Raw genomic sequence first — 22,942 nt, forward strand, 5'->3', positions numbered from 1 at the left:
CATTATCAGCTGTAGACTGCTGTGTGCTGGGCAGTGAGTAGCCTATAGTCAGTAGACGGTAATATTTTAACACCCGTTCTTTACTCCAAATATTTAATTTAAGTGTTGATGGAGTGCAGTTCGGTAGGCCTACGCAAGGCGTGGACAGTAGCCTTTGGACTGAAGAGAAAAGCCTGTATTCAGCATGCTGGTAGAGGGAAGACGTCACTTTCCGAACACAGACTAAGTTATGATTGACAAAGGATATTGTCAACATTAACATTAGGCCTACTGTTGGTGAAACCAAAATTCTACGCAAGTGGGAATCTTGTTGAACGACTTTGGAAACAACTGCAGCGCATCGGTGACATTGGATTTTGGCTGATAAAGAAATAGCTGACCGTTCCTTGTAACACCATAGCGATGTCGGATTGGTAACCTAGATTTGATCGCAAATTTGTCGCACTGTCTGTCATCATAACCTTGATTACTTAACTTGTAAGCGAAACCTGTAGAGGGAGCGAAAGGCCACAGGAGTAGCCTAATAGATGCCAGTGAAAGGGAGATCTTGATTCAACTTCTACTCGTACAATTGACTGTATCAGAAAGTTCGCAATGGATCTGCTGGAATGCCCTATTTGCCTGTTTCTAATGTGCGAACCTGTGACAATGAGTTGCGGTCACTCGTTCTGCCGGCGATGCATGGGGAGCTACCTGCCGCCAAGATGCCCCGCATGCAAGGAGAGATTTAAACAAAGAGACGCAAAAAACATCAAGAACAACGTGCTGCTTATAGGCATAATCGAGAAGTGCTGCCCGGAAGAGACGAAAATGAAGTGCCACATTCAGGAGAAGCTCAAAACGAGCGAATTCACAGTAGCGTTGCGGATTGCGGATGAGGGAATAGAACTAGGTAAGGGATTCAGTGCATAACAGACAGGGAAAGGGGGGGAGGGGAACTACTTACACAACCTCCCTAGTTGTCTCAGCTGTAGCCTATACTGTCGGCCTAGGCTTACAAAACTAAATTATGCAATGTAACAGCATGCACACGTTAACCCCCAGCTGCACCATTGGTCCAACCCAAGCCACTGTATGCTAATGTTCAAATCTGGCTCAGTGTCATCTCCCTGTTGTTATCAGCTGCTCTTAGCCTACCGTCTCGTTACTGACAAAGAAGAAGAGGTCAGTGTTATGCATACCTCCTCTTCGTGGTTGTTTGAACTTTCCGTAGAGTCATCATATCCCCATGCGCCACTTCCTGAAAAGAGTCCTGATGTCACGTTTGCACTGACCTCACCTTGTGCTGCTACTGTCCCGAGTAGTGTTGTTAGAAACAATAGTTGGACAAAGTGTGTCAAATGGGGGAAACTTAAAAGGTGTGTATTATTCTGACATAACAAGCATGCAAATGCATAAGGCTCTAAGTGGTTGGGGGGTCACACAATATAGTTATCAGGCTAGATTTGTTTGGCTGTCTTGTTGACCAGGCTGTTTTGTAATAAGCATGCCTGGGGACAATGGTGCTATTGGCTCTGAGGTTTGTGTAACACCTGACATAAAACTTCTTGGATGAATCACTCATGACTGGTTGGCTTTGTCATAGCCTTAGCATCTAAAGTCCCTGAACCAATTGGCCCTAAATGACTAGGCTACCACTTGTGATCTCCTTTTCCTTTATGCCTTTTCCATTTGCAAATCTGGAGATAATCTTTCGTGAATAAGTGAGTAGCCTCAATCTGCAGTTATGTCTACAATCTATAAACAATCAGTCTATAATCCTACTTTATTGATCTTGAATGAATTAAGGTGTTAAGATATTGAATGGACACTAAATGTATTTTGTGTATTGAGGGGGGACACTATTTTCCATCTTCCCCAAAGGGTCTATCCAATAGCCAATCTCTACCATGGTGTAGCCTACTGTACAGGGGTTCCTTGTCTCATATTTATAGTGATCCATGGCATAGATGCCCTCACTCTGAAGCCAGTGCAGTGTTAGTGATACACGGTTGATGCTTGCCCTAGAGACCTTTAGAGAGGTGGATCACAGCCCATGTGCCGCCTTCTCCAACGACCCTGCTGTTGCTGCGCTGGTGACATGTTTGAGATACTGAGAGAGAGTGGAACTGGTGGTCAGGTAATGTTGTGGCATTTAGATCAGGGGAGGGGAGGTATTGTCTTACACAGGTTATGAAATACATTTTTTCACGCTTACTAACGTTGCACTGTTTGGAGCCACCCCTTATATATAGGGGTCATTCCACGTCAGTTCAACCAGGGCCCACGCACTTAGGTCTCAAAAAATTCTGAAAAAATTACCAGGTGTACCTATGTTACCCAGGAGACACACTGTAAAATTACTCTTATGTAAGATCAATACTTTCCAAGATACAGACAGTTTTACAGGGGGAGGGGGGTGTCGATTTTGTTCGGCCTCTTTTTTTTGTCAAAGTTCACAAGCCCACAGCGCAAGAACTAAACCATGTAGGAGGCTCAATTTTTGCATGCTGGTACATAAATAGGAATAGTATGTAGCAAAATCGTCACGTTTGGTCTGGATAATCCTGCATGGCCATAGCTGTCCCTCAAAGTTGATACAAATTTTATTGGAGTTTTTGGCTGGGCTCTGTTTAAGCCTTCAGAAGACATATTTGTACTCAACATAGGCTCTTGATTTATTTTCCTTACTGAGATAAGTAGAAACACTCTCACAAAAAGCAATGAACAGAAAACAAATCCCTTCAGGGTCTGAACAGCAGACCTCACAAATCTGAAAAATCATTTTGGTTATCATTTTCAGAGCACCCAAACATCTTGTGGGAATATACAAAGATTTTTTAAATATGTTTTTCTTTATTCTCCATGATCCCTTCTTTTTGAAAACACCAATTTGACTTGTCTTATGCAAATCTTTATTTTTTATTTTCCACCCTGAACATGGGCAAAATGCCCCATTGACATCAATATGTTTTATAGAGTCACCACACTGCCACCTGTGGTTGTATAGAGTAACCTGTGGTAGCTCTATACAAAACATATTGATGTCAATGGTGCATTTTGCCCATGTTCAGGGTGGAAAGTGAAAAAGAAAGATTTGCATAAGACAACTCAAATTGGTGTTTAAAAAAGAAAAGATCATGGAGAATAAAGAAAAAAATATAAACAAAATCTTTGTATATTCCCACAAGGTGTTTGGGTGCTCTGAAAATGAGAACCAAAATTATTTTTTAGACTTGTAAAGTCTGCTGTTCAGACCCTGAAGGAATTTATTTTCTGTTCATTGTTTTTTGTGAGAGTGTTTCTACTTATCTCAATAAGGAAAATAAATCAAGAGCCTATGTTGAGTACAAATATGTCTTCTGAAGGCTTAAACAGAGCCCTGCCAAAAACTCCAATAAAATTTGTATCAACTTTGAGGGACAGCTATGGCCATGCAGGATTATCCAGACCAAACGTGACGATTTTGATACATACTATTCCTATTTATGTACCAGCATGCAAAAATTGAGCCTCCTACATGGTTTAGTTCTTGCGCTGTGGGCTTGTGAACTTTGACAAAAAAAGAGGCCGAACAAAATCGACACCCCCCTCCCCCTGTAAAACTGTCTGTATCTTGGAAAGTATTGATCTTACATAAGAGTAATTTTACAGTGTGTCTCCTGGGTAACATAGGTACACCTGGTAATTTTTTCAGAATTTTTTGAGACCTAAGTGCGTGGGCCCTGGTTGAATTGACGTGGAATGACCCATAGGTGTGTGTGTGTGTGTGTGTGTGTTTAAACAGTCACTCAACCTGTGTGACTACACATCCCATGAAGAGAATTCTTTGTTTATAAGGGTGTGGTTAGGAGCCCTGTCATGTTTTTCTTAGTGTGTCAAATCATTAATGTTGGTGAAATATTTGGGTGTATTTTTTATTATGCAATTCAAACTGCTGTCACACTCATTGTGTGTGATTATGGTTCTGCAGAACTTGTAGTGACACCTTTGTGGATGCCGCACTGCTCAGCCTCCATGTAGTTTTTCTCAGAATGTTTTGTTTCAGAGAGCACTCCATGGTTTTTTCCCTCACAACATGCCAAGCTATCTTGTTGTTGTGTCCTAGGGTGACTTTTAAGTCTTGTCATATATAGTTTGGTTTATAGTGTCCCCACAAGTCTGTTTATTATGACATCTGAGAGTCATTGGAGCAAATCAGTTCAGGCACCCTGTCATCAAGAAACTACTCTCTTCCTGGTTTCCATCATTTTCTTGTGATGGCATGTGTTTGCATACATCGGCTGTAGAAGTCTACAGAAATCTCAGAAAATGGCAGGTGATAGTGATGTGACAGTATTAAAACAGAATCAGGTCAAATGAGGTCAATGTCTGAAGTTGGGAGCCCTGCATTTACACATGTGACCTTGTGTTTTGCACCTGGCTCTCTAGTCTTTACTTATGGGATGTTTACATGCAGGCCATGGCTTAGCTGCTGTTACCAAACAGCTCATAAGGAGAGCGTCTTTTGTTTAGATAACTGGGAACAGGATGGAGAAGGTGACAGTGCTGGTAAAAAGAATGGCTATTGATCTTGCCTTTTTGTACTGATTGCAAGATTTAGAACATGGCCCTTTGAAAAATGAGTAAGTATCCTTCAGTCGACTAGGCAACTCTAGCTCATCTTTTTCCCCTCCTCTCTCACTCTCTTTGTTTGTTTGTTTGTTTGTTTGTTTGTTTCTTTCTTTCTTTCTCTCTCTCTTTCTCACTCTAGCCCCTGATGATGTAAGTCTGAAAGTATGGCGGGCTGAAGCCAACATGGGTCTGCAACGCTTCTCCGATGCTCTGCGAGACCTTGACGAACTCTGCACTTTCCGTCCAAACTGGACTGAGGTAAGTTACTGACCAGATTTGCTCAAAGTTCACCTGTCCTGATGTCAAATGCAAATGCAGTCACATGATGTGTCCATCATGAATGCAGGAATGTAGGATAAGGATTTCATTCCAGTAAACATTCTATATATAGCACACAGATTGAGAGTTTCTTGAGTCGCACATTATGCGTTACTAGCAGGATGTGAATTCAAAAGAGGTCAAGCATGTTTACCTGTTAGTTAATCCATGTTGACATGCTCCTATACTTAGAAATCTCCTTATATGATTAATGTTTGAACAGGTGGTTTTGTTGGAGAGCTACAGTGGTATGTAGCTCTAGCTCATATTCAAGAACTGCCTGTTACAACACAGGCTTTAGTCAGTTTTTTCACGCTATGTGTTTGTGATGTTGATATAATGATGCCTTTATTTGTTTACTTTTGCCTGTTGGGCATTTGGCTGGAATATCTCTCTGGCTGTCTGACATGGAATTAGAGTTTTGTAACATTTCCCTTTGGCATGGCCTTGAGATGATTCCTTATTTACATGAGGTGCTTAACAAGAAATTATGTCTACAGGGTTATGTTTTTCATCTTCCTCTAGATAGACAGACACACAGACACACAGACACACAGACAGACAGACAGACAGACAGACAGACACACAGACACACAGACAGACACACAGACAGACAGACAGACACACACACACACAATCTCTCTCACACTCTCTCTCCTTGTGTTGTGATGTGCAGGGCTTCTTTCGTAAAGGGAACGTGTTGATGGAGATGGGCCGGCAGACAGAGGCCTTGATCCAGTTCTACCACTGCCTGAAACAGCAGGCTGATTTTGCCCCGGCCAAGACCCACATCAAGAAGGTGAGGTGCCTTGGTGTCATGTCAATCAGCCTAGGTGTGTGCCTATAGCTGTTGCACTGCACAATTGTGTGTGTGTGTGTGTGTGTGCGCGTGTGTGTGAGACAAGGTTATGTTGTTATTAAGGTGTTAGGTGTTATTAACGTGTCATGAAAAAGATGAAATAAGGTTGTTTGTTTCCAGTCATGTAATCACATTTTATAACTTTCATGTAAGCAAGGGATAATGGACGACACAGCGTTCGGTTCACAGAAAGAAATGCACATTCAAGCGCGCCAGCGGAGGGCCGTTACACCTTGTAAGTGCATTTCTTTCTGTGGACCAAATGTCGTGGACTCCATTATCCCGCTTATACCACTGCTGCCACTTGCGTTTTGTTCATTTGCTGTTATAATTTACACATTTTAATCTCAAAAACTGTCTCGTTTGTAGAACTACTTCTTTCCACCACATATCAACTAATTTCTCAACTTGCAGAACAAACTGCTGTTACTAGTTCTAAATTGATGGTTGCTATGGCAAAAGGCCAGTCGTTAGTTCCATCTCTCCTGTTGTCAAGCGGGCATATCCCAGGATTCTGATGAACCTTAAAGGGATATGTCACCATTTGGGGAAATATGCTCATTTTCCACCTCCCCTTGAGTTAAACAATTGAGTTTTACCTTTTTCCAGTTCATCCAACCGTTCTCTGAGTCTGGCGATACCACTTTTAGCTCCAGCCTAGCATAGAACATTGAATCGGATTAGATCATAGACCTCTCCGGAATAAGTCCCGCCTCCGTAACTTCCGCATCCATCCAATTTCCGGGCGTCGAATGTCTATGGGAAATAACATGGCGTTTCGAAATATCATACCGGTAAAAGATCTGTAGGTGGCGAAGTAGAAAAAAATGGTGGGCCGATTGGCCTACACACTTCTGCCATCTAGTTTCCACTGGGTTTTTTGATTGTCGTTGCCGTTAAAGTAGAAATATATCAGTAAGAAGCACTAAGCTAACGCACGCTTCAGACGCCGCGACTCCCCCAGTCAAGGTTGCATAGCAACGGCAATGTTTCATAGTTTGTCTTCACCGAAACAGAGTTTCGTGACACCAAAGCCTGTCTACGGAGGTGGCACTAACCCTGCGTGAAATCATCATGTTTGATAGGTTGTTAATATATTCTGAAAACGTTCTGATCTGATCAAGGTCATGCAAAATAAAGCTATCGACTCAATACGATTCAGCCTCTGATTCCTAGTCTGCTTATCATTATCTGTTATTCGTGAAAAAAAATCTCATCTCGTCTGTAGTGTCTTCGTTGGCAATTTCTTTCTTTTTCAAATATCTCAATAACAGCCAACAAACTCGCACAGTCAAACAAAAGTTAAGTCATGTTGAAAAGAGGCTGAACCTTGCAAACGATTTACATTTATAGACCACTGAAACCACGCATGAATCACACGTAAAAATGACCATCACGTTAGGTTGTGACTGGTTGTGAGCAAAATCTAACGCCCTCCTCCGCCAGCGTACATCGGAACTAGCTCCCGGTTAGCATTAATAATCGTTTACTACTTAAACGGCACTGACAATCAAAAAATCCAGTGGAAACTAGATGGCAGAGTGTGTAGGCCAATCGGCCCACCAGCTTTTTCTACTTTGTCACCTACAGAGTTTGACAGGTACGATCTTTCGAAACGCCATGTTATTTCCTATAGACATTTGACGACCGGAAGTTGGATGGATACGGAAGTTACGGAGGCGGGACTTATTCTGGAGAGGTCCATTAGCATCTCGCCCGCTAGCATCACGCTTAAAAGTGACTAAGATTTTCGGTAATTTTCCTATTGAAAACTTCTCAAGCTATAAAGTGTAATAAGACTCATGGAAAATGAAATGTTGCGATTTTCAAGGCTGATTTGACATGGAACTATACTCTCATTCCGGCATAATAATCAAAGAACGTTGCAAACGTACCATGGGCGCAGCAGCACCTGAAAATAGCCTCTTTTCCCAATCATGTTGGAGGGTCATAGAAAAATGTATTGCTGGCGAAGGGAGGGTCAAGTCTATTTTGACTAAAGATCCCAAAACTCCTCCATTAGCCCCTTAAATAAAAAATGAACAGTCCACATTCTAAAGAACGCATGACAATGGGAAATTCAACCAAGCAGTGGTATTCATACTTTGCAGTCACATATCATGGATACCTGGCGGGCCAGAAACGCTGACAAAATGGTTTGTTTGTGCTGGCTGGTGGTAGGAGTATGTGCTATGGCTAGTTTTTCATTTCACCATTTCACAATTTTTGTGGTTTTAAAGTGCCTCATTTAATCTTAAGTGTGATAGTCCAGTTAGAACAATAGTGGGTAAAAAAATCCTCCTTGAGATAAAATGGCCACTCAGAAGCAGTGCCAGAGAGATCCCATGCTCAGTGGTCAGGAGTACTGCCCTGTGGCCACTAGCTAGGGACAGGACAAAGCGGGCCACCCTCTCCATCTTGTTCATCTGGGCATGAAGGGCGTAGTCTGGGGTTACAGATGGGATATCTAGCTTACCCCTGATGAGAAGGGATGCAAAATAGTTTGCATTGCCAGAGTGGGACAGGAACTACCCATAAAATGACTAGTTTTTGATGGACAAGCAAACCAACCCTTCTAGTAAGCTGGCCTATACTTTGAACTTCACAAAGCCACTACAAAGCTAAAAACATTTTTGAACAGTGGCAGATTTAATAGGCCAGCAAGTTTAATTTGCTTTAACTCATCCATGGTCTCATATATCTCATGAGTTGCTCTTTCGATTCAGACAGGTTACTGTAACTAAAATGATGTCTCTGATGGGAACAAACCAGACAGTCAGACATAGTTCAACCGTGATGTGGTTTTAACACATTCTTTTGTTTCATTTTCACATTTGTTCTCCCTCAAACTGTTTGTGTGTGTGTGTAGATCTTGGAGGCTGAAGGCATGTCTGTGCCTGAGGAGGTGCCTCGGATTCTGCAGGTGGTGTCTGACTTCCTGCGGGAGGACTGTCCCATCAGCAGCTCCCAGGGCACCCCCCATGGGAAGAAAGGGGTGAGGTGCCCCCCAGAGGATGGGGCAAAAGAAAGGGGCAACTCTGGCAAGGTAAGACCCCCATACCCCCCACTCCCCACTCATACATTATAAAACCCTGCTGGCATGCCAGTGTTACATGTGTGGGGTGATGCTTTACATGGGCCTTCTGCAATTTAAGCTCTATAACATCTTTAACATGTTATGACGGACGCCATCTGTTCTCATGGGATACATGGCTGTCCTCATCAGGAAGCTCCGATGCTGTAGCAGATTAGGCCACATGCAAATGATCTGCCGTTGTGAGATAAAGCTTTAAATAAGTAAGCAATGGTGCCATCCATGACTCCATTGTTATTTCACACCACACTAATCTTCATGGCAACTGATAGCAGCATATTATGGCGCCGTTATGTTACCTTTGAAGTGAATACATAGGGGTGGGTTATGTTACTGTCTTTTCCCACTTTTTAACTAAGGTTTATTCACTGACTGCAAAATTCCACTCAGTTATTATGATAATACACAGGGAATACATGGGAGTTCATTGGGCTGTTGGACACTGGTTAATCCATGGGTGTAGTCAATACACATTGTTTTACCATTATTCTTTTTACCCATCAACATAGAAAGCCAGTGGAAAGTGTGACAACTTCACCCCTTTGTTCAAATATGGTATAACAGCCTCAGTAGACAACAGCTTGAGTGAACATTCAAGTGTCAACTTTTGAACTGCAGCAAGGTGGTCAGGCTAGCTTAACCACGCGTAGGAATCAAAGTTTTGTTTGGTTAAGGGCCATCTTAGCCGTCTGTTTATCACTTACCTAAAGCAGTGAGGGAAGCATGCACACTCTAGTTGAACTCACATAAACATGCTGTAAACAAGTCAAGGCCAGGGCTGCATGCTTACAGAACTATTGATGGCAAGTTATAATCTCTGTTATTACACTGTTATTGTGTTATTATGATCATTGCTCTTCTGAAGTGGCGGTCATATAGGTTTAGTCAGAGTTTTTTTTCTTCCGTATTTTTTTTCCTTCAGTAATTGTGTGTCAACGATTCCCGGCACACCTGCACACACTCACACACACAAAAGTTGCAAGAGTAGGGGACTGAGCAGCTGATGGAGACAAATTGACAAGCACGATTTTTTTTGCAGAGAGAATGTGCAGGACTGAGCGGCGGTCATATTTTGTACTGCTTTGCGGTAAATCTAGTTATTAGTTACTCTTAAGGCAACATTTACTTGATAAGATAACCTCTTGCAGACTTATTATAACAAAATGATAACATTTTATAGTTACTCAGTGAATATGAAATATCATAACAACTAAAAATGGCGCACACTGTCTGCCATAAGATCTTCATTGGACATACTCAATTTGATGCTGTGAAGAGTTTTTCCATGCTTGACCTAGTAAATAGCATAATATTTTGAGGAGAGTTAGGGGAGGGGGGAGGAGTGAGTTTATCTGCTGATAATGTTCTTTTCTATTGAAACCTGCTTAGTATGTTTACTTTTGATCATTTCAAAAGCTGTTTGTGTGTGAATTTTTGGTCTGTTATTCAGTGCTGCTAGCTGACTCTCTCTAGCTTGGGTAGAGATTGGCAGTGGGAATGTAAAGTGACTCCTTCCACTCATGCTGCTCTCTGGTGTGTTCCAGATGGCTGCCAAAGCCAAGCTGGGCTCCAGCACCGAGTGCTGCCTGAGTCTGTGCCAAGCCGTGTCCCTCCTCCCCACCGCCGAGGAGGAAGAGGAGCCTACGATGAGGAAGGGCGAGAGGGACCACAGAGGTGAGGAGCCGACGGTCAACCCTGGAGGCCGTAATCACAGCACACGTGGCAGAATCGTAAACGTCACAAATCATCAACGTGGCGAAGTCATAGTGGTCTGGGAAAGAATGGATGCTACTGGTTTAGATATGACTACCTTTATAAGATTAAGGATAATAATAATTTAATTTGCATGTAAGAGACCGCAAGCTTCTTCTTGTAAGACTGAACAACATTGTGAACATTGTTTTGCTTTAAGAAGATGAATGGCATAATTTTTTCTGAAACCTTTGAACTTTTGAAACCTCTGAAAGTGCATCTGGATTGATTTCATAACTACCTCGAAATGCATTCATAACAGCAGCAGGCTTTAACATGTAATTCTCTCAGGTTTGGGGAGTGGATCATTTATGTTCTTTGAGCTCTTTGTACTCATAAGAAACACATAATTAGTTATGGTGAAATGTTTATCAGAAACAGCCGCATTAAAAAAAACATCCTGGAAGTCCTTGTTTGCAAAACTGATTGTCGTTGTGGGTCTCGTTGAGACGGTGTCTTATCCACTTCTCCTGTGTCCTGCAGCCTACTGCGGCGCGGACAGGGAATCGACCCTCGGCGTCCTGACTGTCTCTGACTTTGAGTGTCCGCTCTGCATCAGGTGAGCGCCAGCTGGCTCGCCCGGGCCTGGACACCCCGGTCATTTGATCCCACTGTCCATGCCACATTCACTAACTCACCGCCCTTTAGCAGCCCCCTTTAGTGTGTGTGTGTGTGTGTGTGTGTGTGTGTGTCTGACTGTGTGTCAGTTAACCTTTAGAACCCAATTGATGCAAAGTGCGTCAAAAAACACACCCTTTCTTCTCTGTTACATTGCTCCGGAACTGTTCGTCGCAGCGAGATGAAACCTTTATTGCGTGACAGAGCAGAAGTGGGGCTTTCCAACGAGCCTACACGATACGTATGATATGTACGATCAAGTATGAAAATTAAAAAAAAATCATGAAATGAAATCAAATTGCATCATATTTACAGTCTATACTTCTCTGCGTTCACCTGCGCACCCATTACTCTCGTTTGAATTACTCGCGAACCCGTGATTGCATAGATATGGCAAGCATATCAGATGAAAGAGGAGACCCAGGGCTATCCATACCATGTATATCAATCCTTCTGGCTTATAAAAACAGACGAAGTGACTGCAAAATAATAACATCATGTACACAAACCAACGCTGCACGCCCATTACTCTCGTTTGAATTACTCGCGGACCCGTGATGGGATAGATATGCCACGCATGTCAGATGAAAGGGGAGACTCAGAGCTATCATTTGATACCAAGTACATCCTTCTGGGTTATAAAACAGACGAAGTGACAGCAAAATAATAACTTCATATAGCTGGACTTACCCCACGTTTTTGTCTGTTTTTGTGGCAAAGCATGTTTATAATCCAGCGCTATCGTGTGTTTCTCTATGGCAAAGCATGGTCATAATCCGGTTTTGAGATCCTAGCAAATTCCTGCATGGCATCCAATTCAAGGCTCACATTGCATCCCAATTTGTTCAACAAAGAAACACCTTTTTTGCCTTTATTTTGTTCATGGCAATGCAGTAAAAAGTTGAGAATCATTATGAGTGCATACACCATAGGCACACGCAGGCTAACACGCAAACTCTGATCAAGTCAGGTCAGATCAGTTCGTGTCACAGATATGGAGCGCAGAAAGGTCATTTTTCATCACTAAATAAAAAATGGCATTTACAGTGATGGCCAAAAGTATTGGCACCCATGCTAAAGTTGACTGAAAAGAGGAATATAAAATCATCTTTTGGAAATTGATCTTAATGCCTTAAGTGAAAAATGAGGAAATATCTAACCTTTAAGGACATCAATTTTGTTAGTGAATGAATAATGTATCATAAATAAATAAATGTTCTTCCTTAAAATACAGGGGTCATAAGTATTCCCACCCCTATGTTAAATTCCCATAGAGACAGGCAGATTTTTATTTTTAAAGGCCAGTTATTTCATGGATCCAGAATACTGTGCATCCTGATACAGTTACCTTGGCCTTTGGAATTAAAATAGCCCCACATCATCACATACCCTTCACCATACCTAGAGATTGGCATGGGTGTTATTTCAGTTAGCCTATTAGCTGGTTTGATGCTCATTGAGCTCAATGCAAATCAAACCAGCTAATAGGCTAACTGAAATAACAGTATTCTGGATCCATGAAATAACTGGCCTTTAAAAATAAAAATCTGCCTGTCTCTATGGGAATTTAACATAGGGGTGGGAATACTTATGACCCCTGTATTTTAAGGAAGAACATTTATTTATTTATTTATGATACATTATTCATTCACTAAGAAAATTGGTGTCCTTAAAGGTTAGATATTTCCTCATTTTTTACTTAAGGCATTAAGATCAATTTCCAAAAGATGATTTTATATTCCTCTTTTCAGTCAACTTTAGCATGGGTGCCAATACTTTTGGCCATCACTGTATTTCCGTAAATCCCACACCACATATTTCTGTACATTGCTCAGCCCCGGAGTATCCCTCCAACATGGCAATTATATTGCCAGATTCAGGACAGTCTGCCCTACACAGACATGACATGCATGTAGAGCTATGAGCTTGCTGTGGTGAGATACACGCTTTTTATATTTAATTCTTTAAAAATCGAAATAAAATCAATGCTAGTACTAATACATGAAATGATGAAAAAAACAATATATAATATGTGTGTGTGGCACTTACAATGACCAGAATAAATCCTTATGAATAAAGGTAGTGAAAATGCCCTAAAAACAGCTTAGGGTTCTAAGGGTTAATATTTATATATTTGTGTTTGTGCACGTGTGCGTGTGTGAGAGAGAGAGAGTGCGAGAGAGAGAGAGAGAGACAGAGAGAAAAAGAAAGAGACAAACTAGTGTCTATGAAAGTTCATAGTGTTGTAGAACAGATTATTTTTTGTCATGATGCATACTACTGCAAGAACATGAGCTGTATTGTATAGTGTTTTGTTGTGCTAACACAGCTATGTATGCCGTCTCAACGCTCCTGTGTTCTGTTCCCAAAGACTGTTCTATGAGCCAGTGACCACGCCTTGTGGGCACACGTTTTGCAAGAACTGCATTGAAAGAAGCCTAGACCACAACCTGCGATGCCCCCTCTGCAAGCAGCCACTACAGGAGGTACTTCTGGTTTGCAAAATGGAACTTCCACCATTGTGGAGACAATGTGATGAAAATGAGCTTTGGTTTGGTTGTAGGGTACAGTAACTCTGAAAGCATTGCACAATGCAGTGTCCTTAAACAGACCAAATATGGAGATGAAGCTTGAGTAAAGGGAAAGTTATCAGCTGTATATCAGTTGTCTTGTGGTGAAGAAGCACCTACAGCAGGAGTCTCAAACTCAAATTAAAACCCCTGATGAGTGTAGTTTGTTGCGCATGGCAATTTAACGTTAGCTAATGTCTGTGATTAAAGTGAATAAAGAGGAACATCTTATCTCTCCATTTCATAATTGCACTTCTGTTTGGTAGTGTAATGGTATTTTTGTCTTTAGAGCTTTTTTTTAAAGGAATAGCCCTTGTAAAAGTTAGCTCTTTTGAAGATTTTGGTTGACCAAATTGACATAGTCTATGCAGCTGCACTCCCAAAGCTAATGTTAGTTGAGAAAATATTCATAACAATAACACATATGATTGCAGGAAATGAACTCCCATGCCACATGTTTTTAAATTAATACTGCTCCTAATCTTTTGTCCCCATATGAATGTCAAGAGAGTTGCATAAATAACCCCTCTCTTCTTCCTGTGTGTGTGTGTGTGTGTGTGTCTTCCTGTAGTATCTGAAGAACAGGAAGTACAACCCCACGGTACTACTGCAGGACGTCATGAGCCGCCTCTTCCCCTCACAGCTGGCAGAGCGCAAGCAGGTGCACGAGACCGAGATGGCCGAGCTCTCCAAGTGAGTCGTGGTGCTGTGACTGGCTCCACTCGAGGAGAAGACGACGATGATAGTCATTTATTCATTTAATCATTTAATCATTTAATCATATTAATCCACAATCAGCAGTCATTTTTATATCTCAGACTTTCATCTTTTCAAACTGAGAAAAACAAGTCACACTGCTTAGAACACTGTCAGCACACACTGTAATTTTTGTTGCAAGATAGACGTAGCCTACTAAAAGAATCAGAATCAGAATCAGAATCAGCTTTATTGGCCAGGTTTGCGTAAACAAACAAGGACTTTGACTCCGGTTCTATCTTTGCTCTCAAAGTACAACTTAACATATAAGGATACAAAAACATAAAGGAGTAAAAAGAATAAAAACAGAACAGTAAGAATAGAATGAAGGGCAGTAGAACATGGCTATGTATGAGAATGAAGGGCAATAGAATATGTCTATGTATGAGAATAAATACAGTATGTACATTTGCTAATGAATAAATAGACACTCTGGGTGGTATAGGCTAATGCAATGTCTCTGTCAAGGTTGCCAAGTCGTGGACACCTCAACAGACACAGGCAAGATGCAATATACAGTTGAAAAGAGGGTGGGAATAGTGCAATATCAGTATAGACTGAGTTTTTAAGATTAAATATAAATATTGTATAGTGCAACTGTGCAAGGCAGTTCAGTGCAATGATAATGTATTAATAACAACAACAACACATTACATTTATATAGCGCTTTTCTCGATACTCAAAGCACATCACATGGATGGGGGGATCTCACTAGTAACCACCACCAATGTGTAGCACCCACCTGGGTGATGCACGGCAGCCATTATGCGCCAGAACGCTCACCACACACCAGCTTGAGGTGGAGAGTGAGGGAGTGAATGAGCCAATTACAGTGGAGGATGATTAGGGGGCCAGATTGAATGAGCCAGGTTGGGAATTTAGCCAGGACACCGGGGAGCCCCCTACTCTTTGCGATAAGTGCCATGGGATCTTTAATGACCACAGTGAGTCAGGACCTCGGTTTAACGTCTCATCCGAAGGACGGCATCTCCTACATTACAGTGTCCCCGTCACGGCACTGGGGCATTGGGATCGATCTTTTTTTTTTTTGGCCAGAGGGAAGAGTGCTACCTACTGGCCACCCAAGGTCTCCCATCCAAGTACTAACCAGGCCCACACCTGCTTAGCTTCAGTAATTCAGCTAAGACAAGGTATCCATTGGTCTGGCTGCTGGCTGCTGTAACTGTGAGGTTGAAGTACACATGAGGTAGATGAGCAGAACAGTGTTGATTGACTTTTTTCAGTGTAAGGGTGGAGGCTGTTACTGAGTGTTCAACAGAGTGACTGCTTGGGGGAAGAAGCTGTCTTTGTGTCAGCTGGTTTTGGTGAACAGTGCCCTGTATCGCCTACCAGAGGGAAGGAGGTTGAATAGTTTGTGACCAGGATGTGAGGGATCTGTAGAGATTTTTGCTGCCCTTTTCCTAACCCTGGACCGGTACAGGTCCTGGGTGGACGGCAGGTCAGCTCCAATGATCTTCTCTGTAGCCCTAATTGTCCGTTGCAGTCTGGCCCTGTTCCGTTTGGTGGCTGGCTCAAACCAGACAGTGATTGAGGTGCAGATGACAGACTGAATGATGGCTGAGTAGAAAGTTGTTAGCATTCATGCCTATGCTTGTGCTACACAAGACGTATTTTCTCCATCTAACATATCAATGTTTTTGCTGTGCCTGTGTTTTGCCTTCAGCTTGACCACCGATATCCCCATCTTCGTGTGCACGGTGGCATACCCGGGCATTCCATGCCCGCTGCACATCTTTGAGCCACGCTACCGCCTCATGATGCGCCGCTGCATGGAGACGGGCACCAAGAAGTTTGGCATGTGCTGCTATGAGCCTGGCAAAGGGTACGGAGGAGTCAGAGTACCCCACCAAAACACCACCCCCAAAACACCACCCCACCAAAACACCACCCCCAAAACACCACCACCAAAACACCATCACCAAAACACCACCCCCAGGCCCTGGAGCCATAGACAGATAAACACCATCACCAAAACACCATCACCAGGCCCTGGAGCCATAGACAGATAAACACCATCACCAAAACACCATCACCAGGCCCTGGAGCCATAGACAGATAAACACCATATCCAGGCCCTAGAGCAGGGGTGGGCAAACTGCGGCCCGCGGGCCGGATCCGGTCCGCCAAGCACTTTCATCCGGCCCGCCGAGCATTTCATTTGGTTATCAGGCTGCTCACTATTTTTTTCCTGCGATAGAGACGACGTTGGTTAGCTTTACTGCAAACTGCTTTTCACTCTCCTTAGAGAACATTATGTCAATGTCAAAACATCATGTTAAATAGAGATAACATCATGTTAAACTAAGTTAACTCTTAGTTATCTCCTTTGCAGCAGATCTAACATGAACATTATGCGATCCATTTAATTGGGAACGCGTCTGCACTCACGAGAGGGAGAGAGAGCCACAGGTTCCAGCTGGCTTGTCATTGTTCATAATTGATATCTCCTTCCTATAAGAAAGTTTTAAAAGGAAATCATGAAGGCAACAGTAGTTCCCACAACTGACCATTTAAAAACTGTGAGAGGGCCCAGCCGTAGGTACAGCACTAGCCATAGCGGAGCAGGCAGAAGATCATTGAGAAATAAACGTGAATTAAAGCGACTGTCTTAAAGCGACAGTGCACAGTTTATACATTTGTTAAACAGCATAAAATTAGCAGCATTTTTAAGCAATTCATATTTTAAAACAAATATGTTTCATACTAAATTATAGGCTATAAAAAAATGTATTTTTTTATGTGTGTGTCGTGGGGGGGGGGATTGTTGTGCGGCCCGCCGGCCAGTTTTCAAAACCCAATGTGGCCCTCGAGCCAAAAAGTTTGCCCACCCCTGCCCTAGAGCCATAGACAGATGCACAGACACCACCAAAACACCACCACCAGGCCCTGGAGCCATAGACAGATAAACACCATCACCAAAACACCACCACCAGGCCCTGGAGCCATAGACAGATAAACACCATCACCAGGTCCTAGAGCCATAGACAGATAAACACCATCACCAGGTCCTAGAGCCATAGACAGATGCACAGACACCACTCTGAAATAAAATGGGGCTATATCGCAGCTTTGAAGAGATCCTTTTCAGAAACTTGAACTCTATGAATAATAACTACTTCATTTTGATGATGTAGAATTATGTCATCTCACTTCATAATCATAATGCATTCAAGGAAATCAGGTTATATATTTTTATATATAGTCTGATTAAATGCATTGGTATATCTCATGTGAGATGGCATGATTCTACCTGATTAAAATGACTACTTCTTACGGTCATCTTAGAAATTATGCAGCAATGAAAGTTCAGCTAGGAGCTCTCCTAAGGTATCTGCACTGGTGTTGATTTGGGCGACTGATTTCTGGTGTGTGTGTGTGTGTTTGTGTGTGCGCGCAGGTTTTCAGACTACGGCTGCATGCTGGATATCTTAGAGATGGACCTGCTTCCGGATGGGCGATCCTTCGTGGACACAATGGGAGGCAACCGCTTCCACGTCCTGAGGCGCAGTCAAAGAGATGGATACCACACCGCTGATGTGGAGTACCTGGAGGACCGCAAGGTGCGTGTGCACATAATGTGTCTGTCTGGGAACATTCTGTTCATCTATCTGTGTTTTGGTACACGTACTATATGTTGGACACTGTGCATGTTTATGGCCATATATAATAACATTGTGTGTGTGTGCCCGTGTGCCTGTGTATGCGTGTGTGTGTGCCTGTGTGCCCGTGCGTGCGTGCGTGCGTGCGTGTGTGTGTGTGTGCATGCATGCATGCATGCGTGTGTGTGTGCGTGTGTGTGTGTGTGTGTGTGTGCCTGTGTGCGCATGCGTGTGTGTGTGCGCATGCGTGTGTGTGTGCGTGCGTGTATGTGTGTGTGTGTAAACAGGTGGAGGGTGCGGAGCTGGACATGCTTGAGCGGTTGCATGAGAGCGTGTACCAGCAGACGAGGGAGTGGTACCAGCGCCTGGGCGTCCACATCCGGGATCAGATATGCAGACGCTTCGGGGCCATGCCTGACAAAGAGGACAACATCCAGGTAAGACTCATGTACACACACACACACACACACACACACACACACACATACATACATACACACATACACATACACGTACACACAAACACTTACTTCTTCTTCTGTCTTATGTAAATAATCACTCTTTCTTTCTCTCTCTCTCTCTCTCTCTAGGCATCCAGTAATGGCCCTGCATGGTGCTGGTGGTTGCTGTCCGTGCTGCAGCTGGACCCAAGCTACCAGACCACCGTGCTATCCCTCACCTCCCTCAAGGACCGGCTCGGACACCTGCGCCTCATGTTGGAATACTTCTCTCAGAGCTAGACGCGCACACACACACACGCACGCACGCACGCACACACACACACACACACACACACACACACACACATACAGAGATAAACACACTCAAAAAGACTGGTCAGGGCACTTTTGACTAATGCTGGAATACTTCTCCCATAGCAAGACACACTGCACACACACACACACACACACACACACACACATTGCTGGACTTCAGCAAATGTGCTGTAAGTCTGAATTTAATTTAGCAGCCCTTAAAGCCATGGGCAATGCCTTTTTTTAAAAAAAAATGTTGGGGAAACTTTGGGAAACAAAGTTACTATTTCATTACTATATATATGTATTTTGTTCTACCCATTGAGACAAACGAGTTTCTGTTGAAGTAACGCACATGCATTTCCGCAGTATCATTTGTGCACAACACATTTGCCAAACGTGAGTGACCCACTCGGATGAAGAGCTTTAGGCTCAGTGGCATTGCTAGCATGGTGTGGTTGTTTACGCAGAGTTTGCTTCGTCATACTTGAATAACGTTTGAAGAGATTAACACTTTTTCCCAGACAAACCCCATCACTCGTAGTCTTTCCTGGGTTACCTGTTGCATCAGGAGCCGTGTCGGACGACATTAACCTTTCTGCCAACTGAGTGCAGATTGTGGCTTTGCAGTGCATTAATGCAGAAGGAGAAACAGCTTAGGGGAGAGGGGCATGGAGATGGGAACGGTAGCCCATCAGTAGTCATGATGTCATAATGGAATTACCATAATAGAGTTTTGAGAAGGATATGCTGCATTCCAGACAACTCTGAAGTTGTGTGGAATGCAGCAATGGTATTCATCATCGCTTGTCTAAACGCACAGCTCTTTCTTCTTCTTTTTCTTTGAATCGCTTGTGTTCGTGAACATATGAAGGAAGGCTGCCGCTGGTTCTCCATCCCCTGTTTGACCGTTTAGGTGATTTGTGTTAGGGAACTAACGTTACTGCCAGCAGCTGTAGAGGCATGTGATGGGGCAGTGACTGCCATCTACCTTTTTGAAGAGGCGCTTTTCAAAATCGTTTTGTCAACGCGATCAGTGGCGATACTTCTAACTTATAATTCCAGAGGACACAAAGGACAGTATAACAGTCCAGAGGTGTGTTGGCAGCTGTCCCTTGCGGTTTCCCTCACTGGGAGAGCTGGGGGCGAGAGCAGGGAGAGTTGACCGCTACGTGTGTCAGTGCCTTTACCTGTATTATTGGCTCGAATCACGCAGTCCTTTGATTTGAGATCCACGGAAGCACTTACAGAGGTGCGTTTCAAATGGCTTCAGTGCTCTATGATGCCGGAATGCTGAGACGACAAGAGACAGACATCTCAGATCTCTCCTACCCGTGTAAAGGGCTGGCTGATTTTTTTTGGTTTGGCTTACATGTTTTGTCAGAATTTTTTTTCTCTCGATTTTGTGCCACATTCCAGGGAATGTCTGAGCAGCATTGATGATTTGTCATCGACTTAAATGAGCAACGGCTTGAAACTGGGTGAAAACAAGCTGGTCCTGCTAAACTTTGTTTACTGTAATTATTATCATTGTGCTATTAAGACATATTTTCTGTGTAGTGCTTTCAGTCGGGATGTAAGTCACGAATAGGTTAAAAAGCCATTGCCTGAAGTTTCATACCCTGTTTTGTTTTTTTGTAGTGCTCTAGTCCTTAACAGGCTGGCACAGAGCTTTTTAGCCAAATCTGGGTGTTTTTGTCTGTGTACATACGTCTGTTGGAGCTTCTTTATGATAATGGGAGGAGGGGCTGACTTGGAGGATTTTTTTTAAAACCCTGTTACGCACAATGAAATTCCTCCATGAAAGGGTTTCATGTGGCCTGGACAGTGTTTGGGGTCAGCACTGTCAAGACTGCCCCACTATCCCAAAGAACTTTCACTAGGACTCCAGATCAGAAAAACACACACACACACACACACACACACACACATACACACACACACACGCACACACAAATACGTACATACATATTTACATACAATTCTCCCTTTACTTTACTTTTAGAATGTGTGAGCAAGTATGCACACAGCCCCTCTTGTAGATCTAGAAATATGGAGATATTTCTGATTTAAAATAAATATGGGATGTATGCATGGGGTATACTGATGTTTTTTTTTTCTTTTTGTAAAGAAACATATATATTCAATGCAGTCCTTCATATACAGTAGATGCATGATGTATCCATGCATTGATATGCACACATGCATCTTCTCTGTAGGTGCGTTGGGAGAGCCCAAGTAAGTCCCCACAAACAGCTACCTCAGGGCTGTCGTGCCAAAAGGGATTGATTTTAAGGGAGGGAAAAAAAACACACAAATGATCCTCTTTAGATCCAAGTGCAAGTGAATCCCACAGAGACAGAGAAATGACACAACAGGCCAATAGCTGACCGTCATAGGGCTGCCTTCTCTAGAAGCTTCTGTGTCTTGCTGTGAATCGGCTATGGCTGCGACTGACCCCATAGCTGGGCTGCCTAGTTATATTTCTGAGCTATTTCACGTGTGGACCGCCGTTGTTTTGTGTTTTTTGGACCTCTCTAGCATGGCCCATTTCCTGCTCTCTGTTGTTGTTTGTTTATTGTTGTTTGAGGAGAGCTGATCGATTGCTTAAACGTTTGTGGTCCATACTGTTAAGATCCCTGGTGAGGTGGCAGAGACAGATCTATCTCGTGGAAACTTCAACATTTCAGTGAGTCCTTGTCCTTCATGTTGACACACCTCACTGTAGGACACACGGCATTGTGAGAGTCACACACAGGTCCACATTGTTAAGGAAAATATCCCAGGATAGCCAGAGAAAACTCAATGTAAAATAACCTTATCCCTGCTATGTACAGAGTAGATAAAAAGCCATCATTGTGACATCATTGTGTGTGCTTGAATTGATTGCGGAGACACGTCCTCCCATGCTGAGAAATATTGCCAGACCAACAGATAACCTTTGCCATAGTTTTTAAGTAGACAGATTATTTATTATCTAAGATCAAGATTCAATACTATTGCCATACAACAGAAGTTATTAGGAATTTGCTGCATTATGCTCTACACATCTGATTGGGGTTGATTATGGATCCAGCAGATTTCACTCCCCATGGCCTGTGTGAAGTGTGAATTATATGGAAATAATCAGACCTTTCATATGGACACACTGTTTTATGATTATGGAATTGTCCCAGTACTAAAGTATACTTGTACCAATTGCATTGTATTACTTGGGGGAAGTGGCAAAAGCCAACTCGGGACTAAATGTCCTGAATGATATTATCAATTTAACAAATAAAACTTTTGAAAACATTAGTAAAAGTGAGTCTCTTGATTTCATGCTCCAACTTTTGTCTCCTCAGTCAGTAGAACATCACTTGGTGATGAACAAAGTAAAACAAATTTCTAGACATGGGCTTCATTGATCTGGTTAAGTTCTCTTCAGGGCTTTATTGGATCAAGACATTTAATACATCGACTGCCCACTAGATGGCAGCATCAGTTTATTCACAGCAGATCCGTAGACAATGATTCATTCATCTAATAAATCCATCATCTAATAAATCCATCTGTGGCCGACTACAGAGGTGAAATAAGTATAAATAAATAAAATCGCCCTCTCACGCCATCATTCATCGTCTGACGGAGACCACGGGAGCCATAAAGCAGGAGTGACTTCTTCTGTCCACGTGTCATGATGTCCTTAATAAGTTTCTGAAGATTTGCGTAGCCTGCTTCAGATACTGATTTAGGCTTTTGTGAATTGTGGTTCGAAAGACATATTCTCGGGCTGTTTAGATGTAGTCTATGGGTATGTTTTACTTTACCCTATGTCCCAATCAGCATTTAAGCATAGCTAATCGTAATCCTCTGAAATTTCACACAATGACATTGCTCAATTAATATAGTGCTATAAATAAATGAAAATAGATTAAAAGAAACACATACTTCTCTCTAATCAAAGTTCTTAATTGTAGTGCAGTCATCTTTCTAAAGCAGAACATTGCGTTAAGAAGATTTAAGAT

At 42.7% G+C, this 22,942-nt stretch overlaps 1 protein-coding gene across 4 annotated transcripts; it reads left to right on the forward strand.

Moving 5' to 3' along the window:
- Positions 1–22,232, forward strand: lonrf1 (LON peptidase N-terminal domain and ring finger 1). Of its 4 annotated transcripts, XM_042073934.1 has the most exons (13): positions 1–892; positions 4,733–4,851; positions 5,588–5,710; positions 8,640–8,816; positions 10,409–10,538; positions 11,100–11,175; positions 13,606–13,720; positions 14,376–14,497; positions 16,245–16,403; positions 17,979–18,141; positions 18,468–18,617; positions 18,771–18,925; positions 19,073–22,232. In XM_042073934.1, the coding sequence occupies exons 1-12, from the start codon at positions 595–597 to the stop codon at positions 18,918–18,920; spliced, it is 1,782 nt and encodes a 593-aa protein (XP_041929868.1). In that variant the 5' UTR covers positions 1–594; the 3' UTR covers positions 18,921–18,925; positions 19,073–22,232. The 4 variants fall into 4 exon arrangements, with proteins under 4 accessions (XP_041929868.1, XP_041929867.1, XP_041929870.1 ...); XM_042073933.1 differs by having other exon boundaries at positions 18,771–22,232; XM_042073936.1 differs by lacking the exon at positions 1–892 and adding an exon at positions 1,337–1,358 and having other exon boundaries at positions 18,771–22,232.
- Positions 22,233–22,942: the final 710 nt, after the last annotated feature.

The sequence above is a fragment of the Alosa sapidissima genome, chromosome 20, assembly GCF_018492685.1.
Source record: "Alosa sapidissima isolate fAloSap1 chromosome 20, fAloSap1.pri, whole genome shotgun sequence".
NCBI classification, from domain to species: Eukaryota; Metazoa; Chordata; class Actinopteri; order Clupeiformes; family Clupeidae; genus Alosa; species Alosa sapidissima.

What these genes read in the sequence shown, in the direction of transcription:
- lonrf1 (XM_042073933.1), top strand. Translation starts at nt 595, where the DNA reads ATGGATCTGCTGGAATGCCCTATTTGCCTGTTTCTAATGTGCGAACCT. An exon ending in GGGCGAGAGGGACCACAGAG is followed by an intron (nt 10,539 to 11,099) that starts GTGAGGAGCCGA and finishes TGTGTCCTGCAG; the next exon opens with CCTACTGCGGCGCGGACAGG. An exon ending in ACAAAGAGGACAACATCCAG is followed by an intron (nt 18,618 to 18,770) that starts GTAAGACTCATG and finishes CTCTCTCTCTAG; the next exon opens with GCATCCAGTAATGGCCCTGC.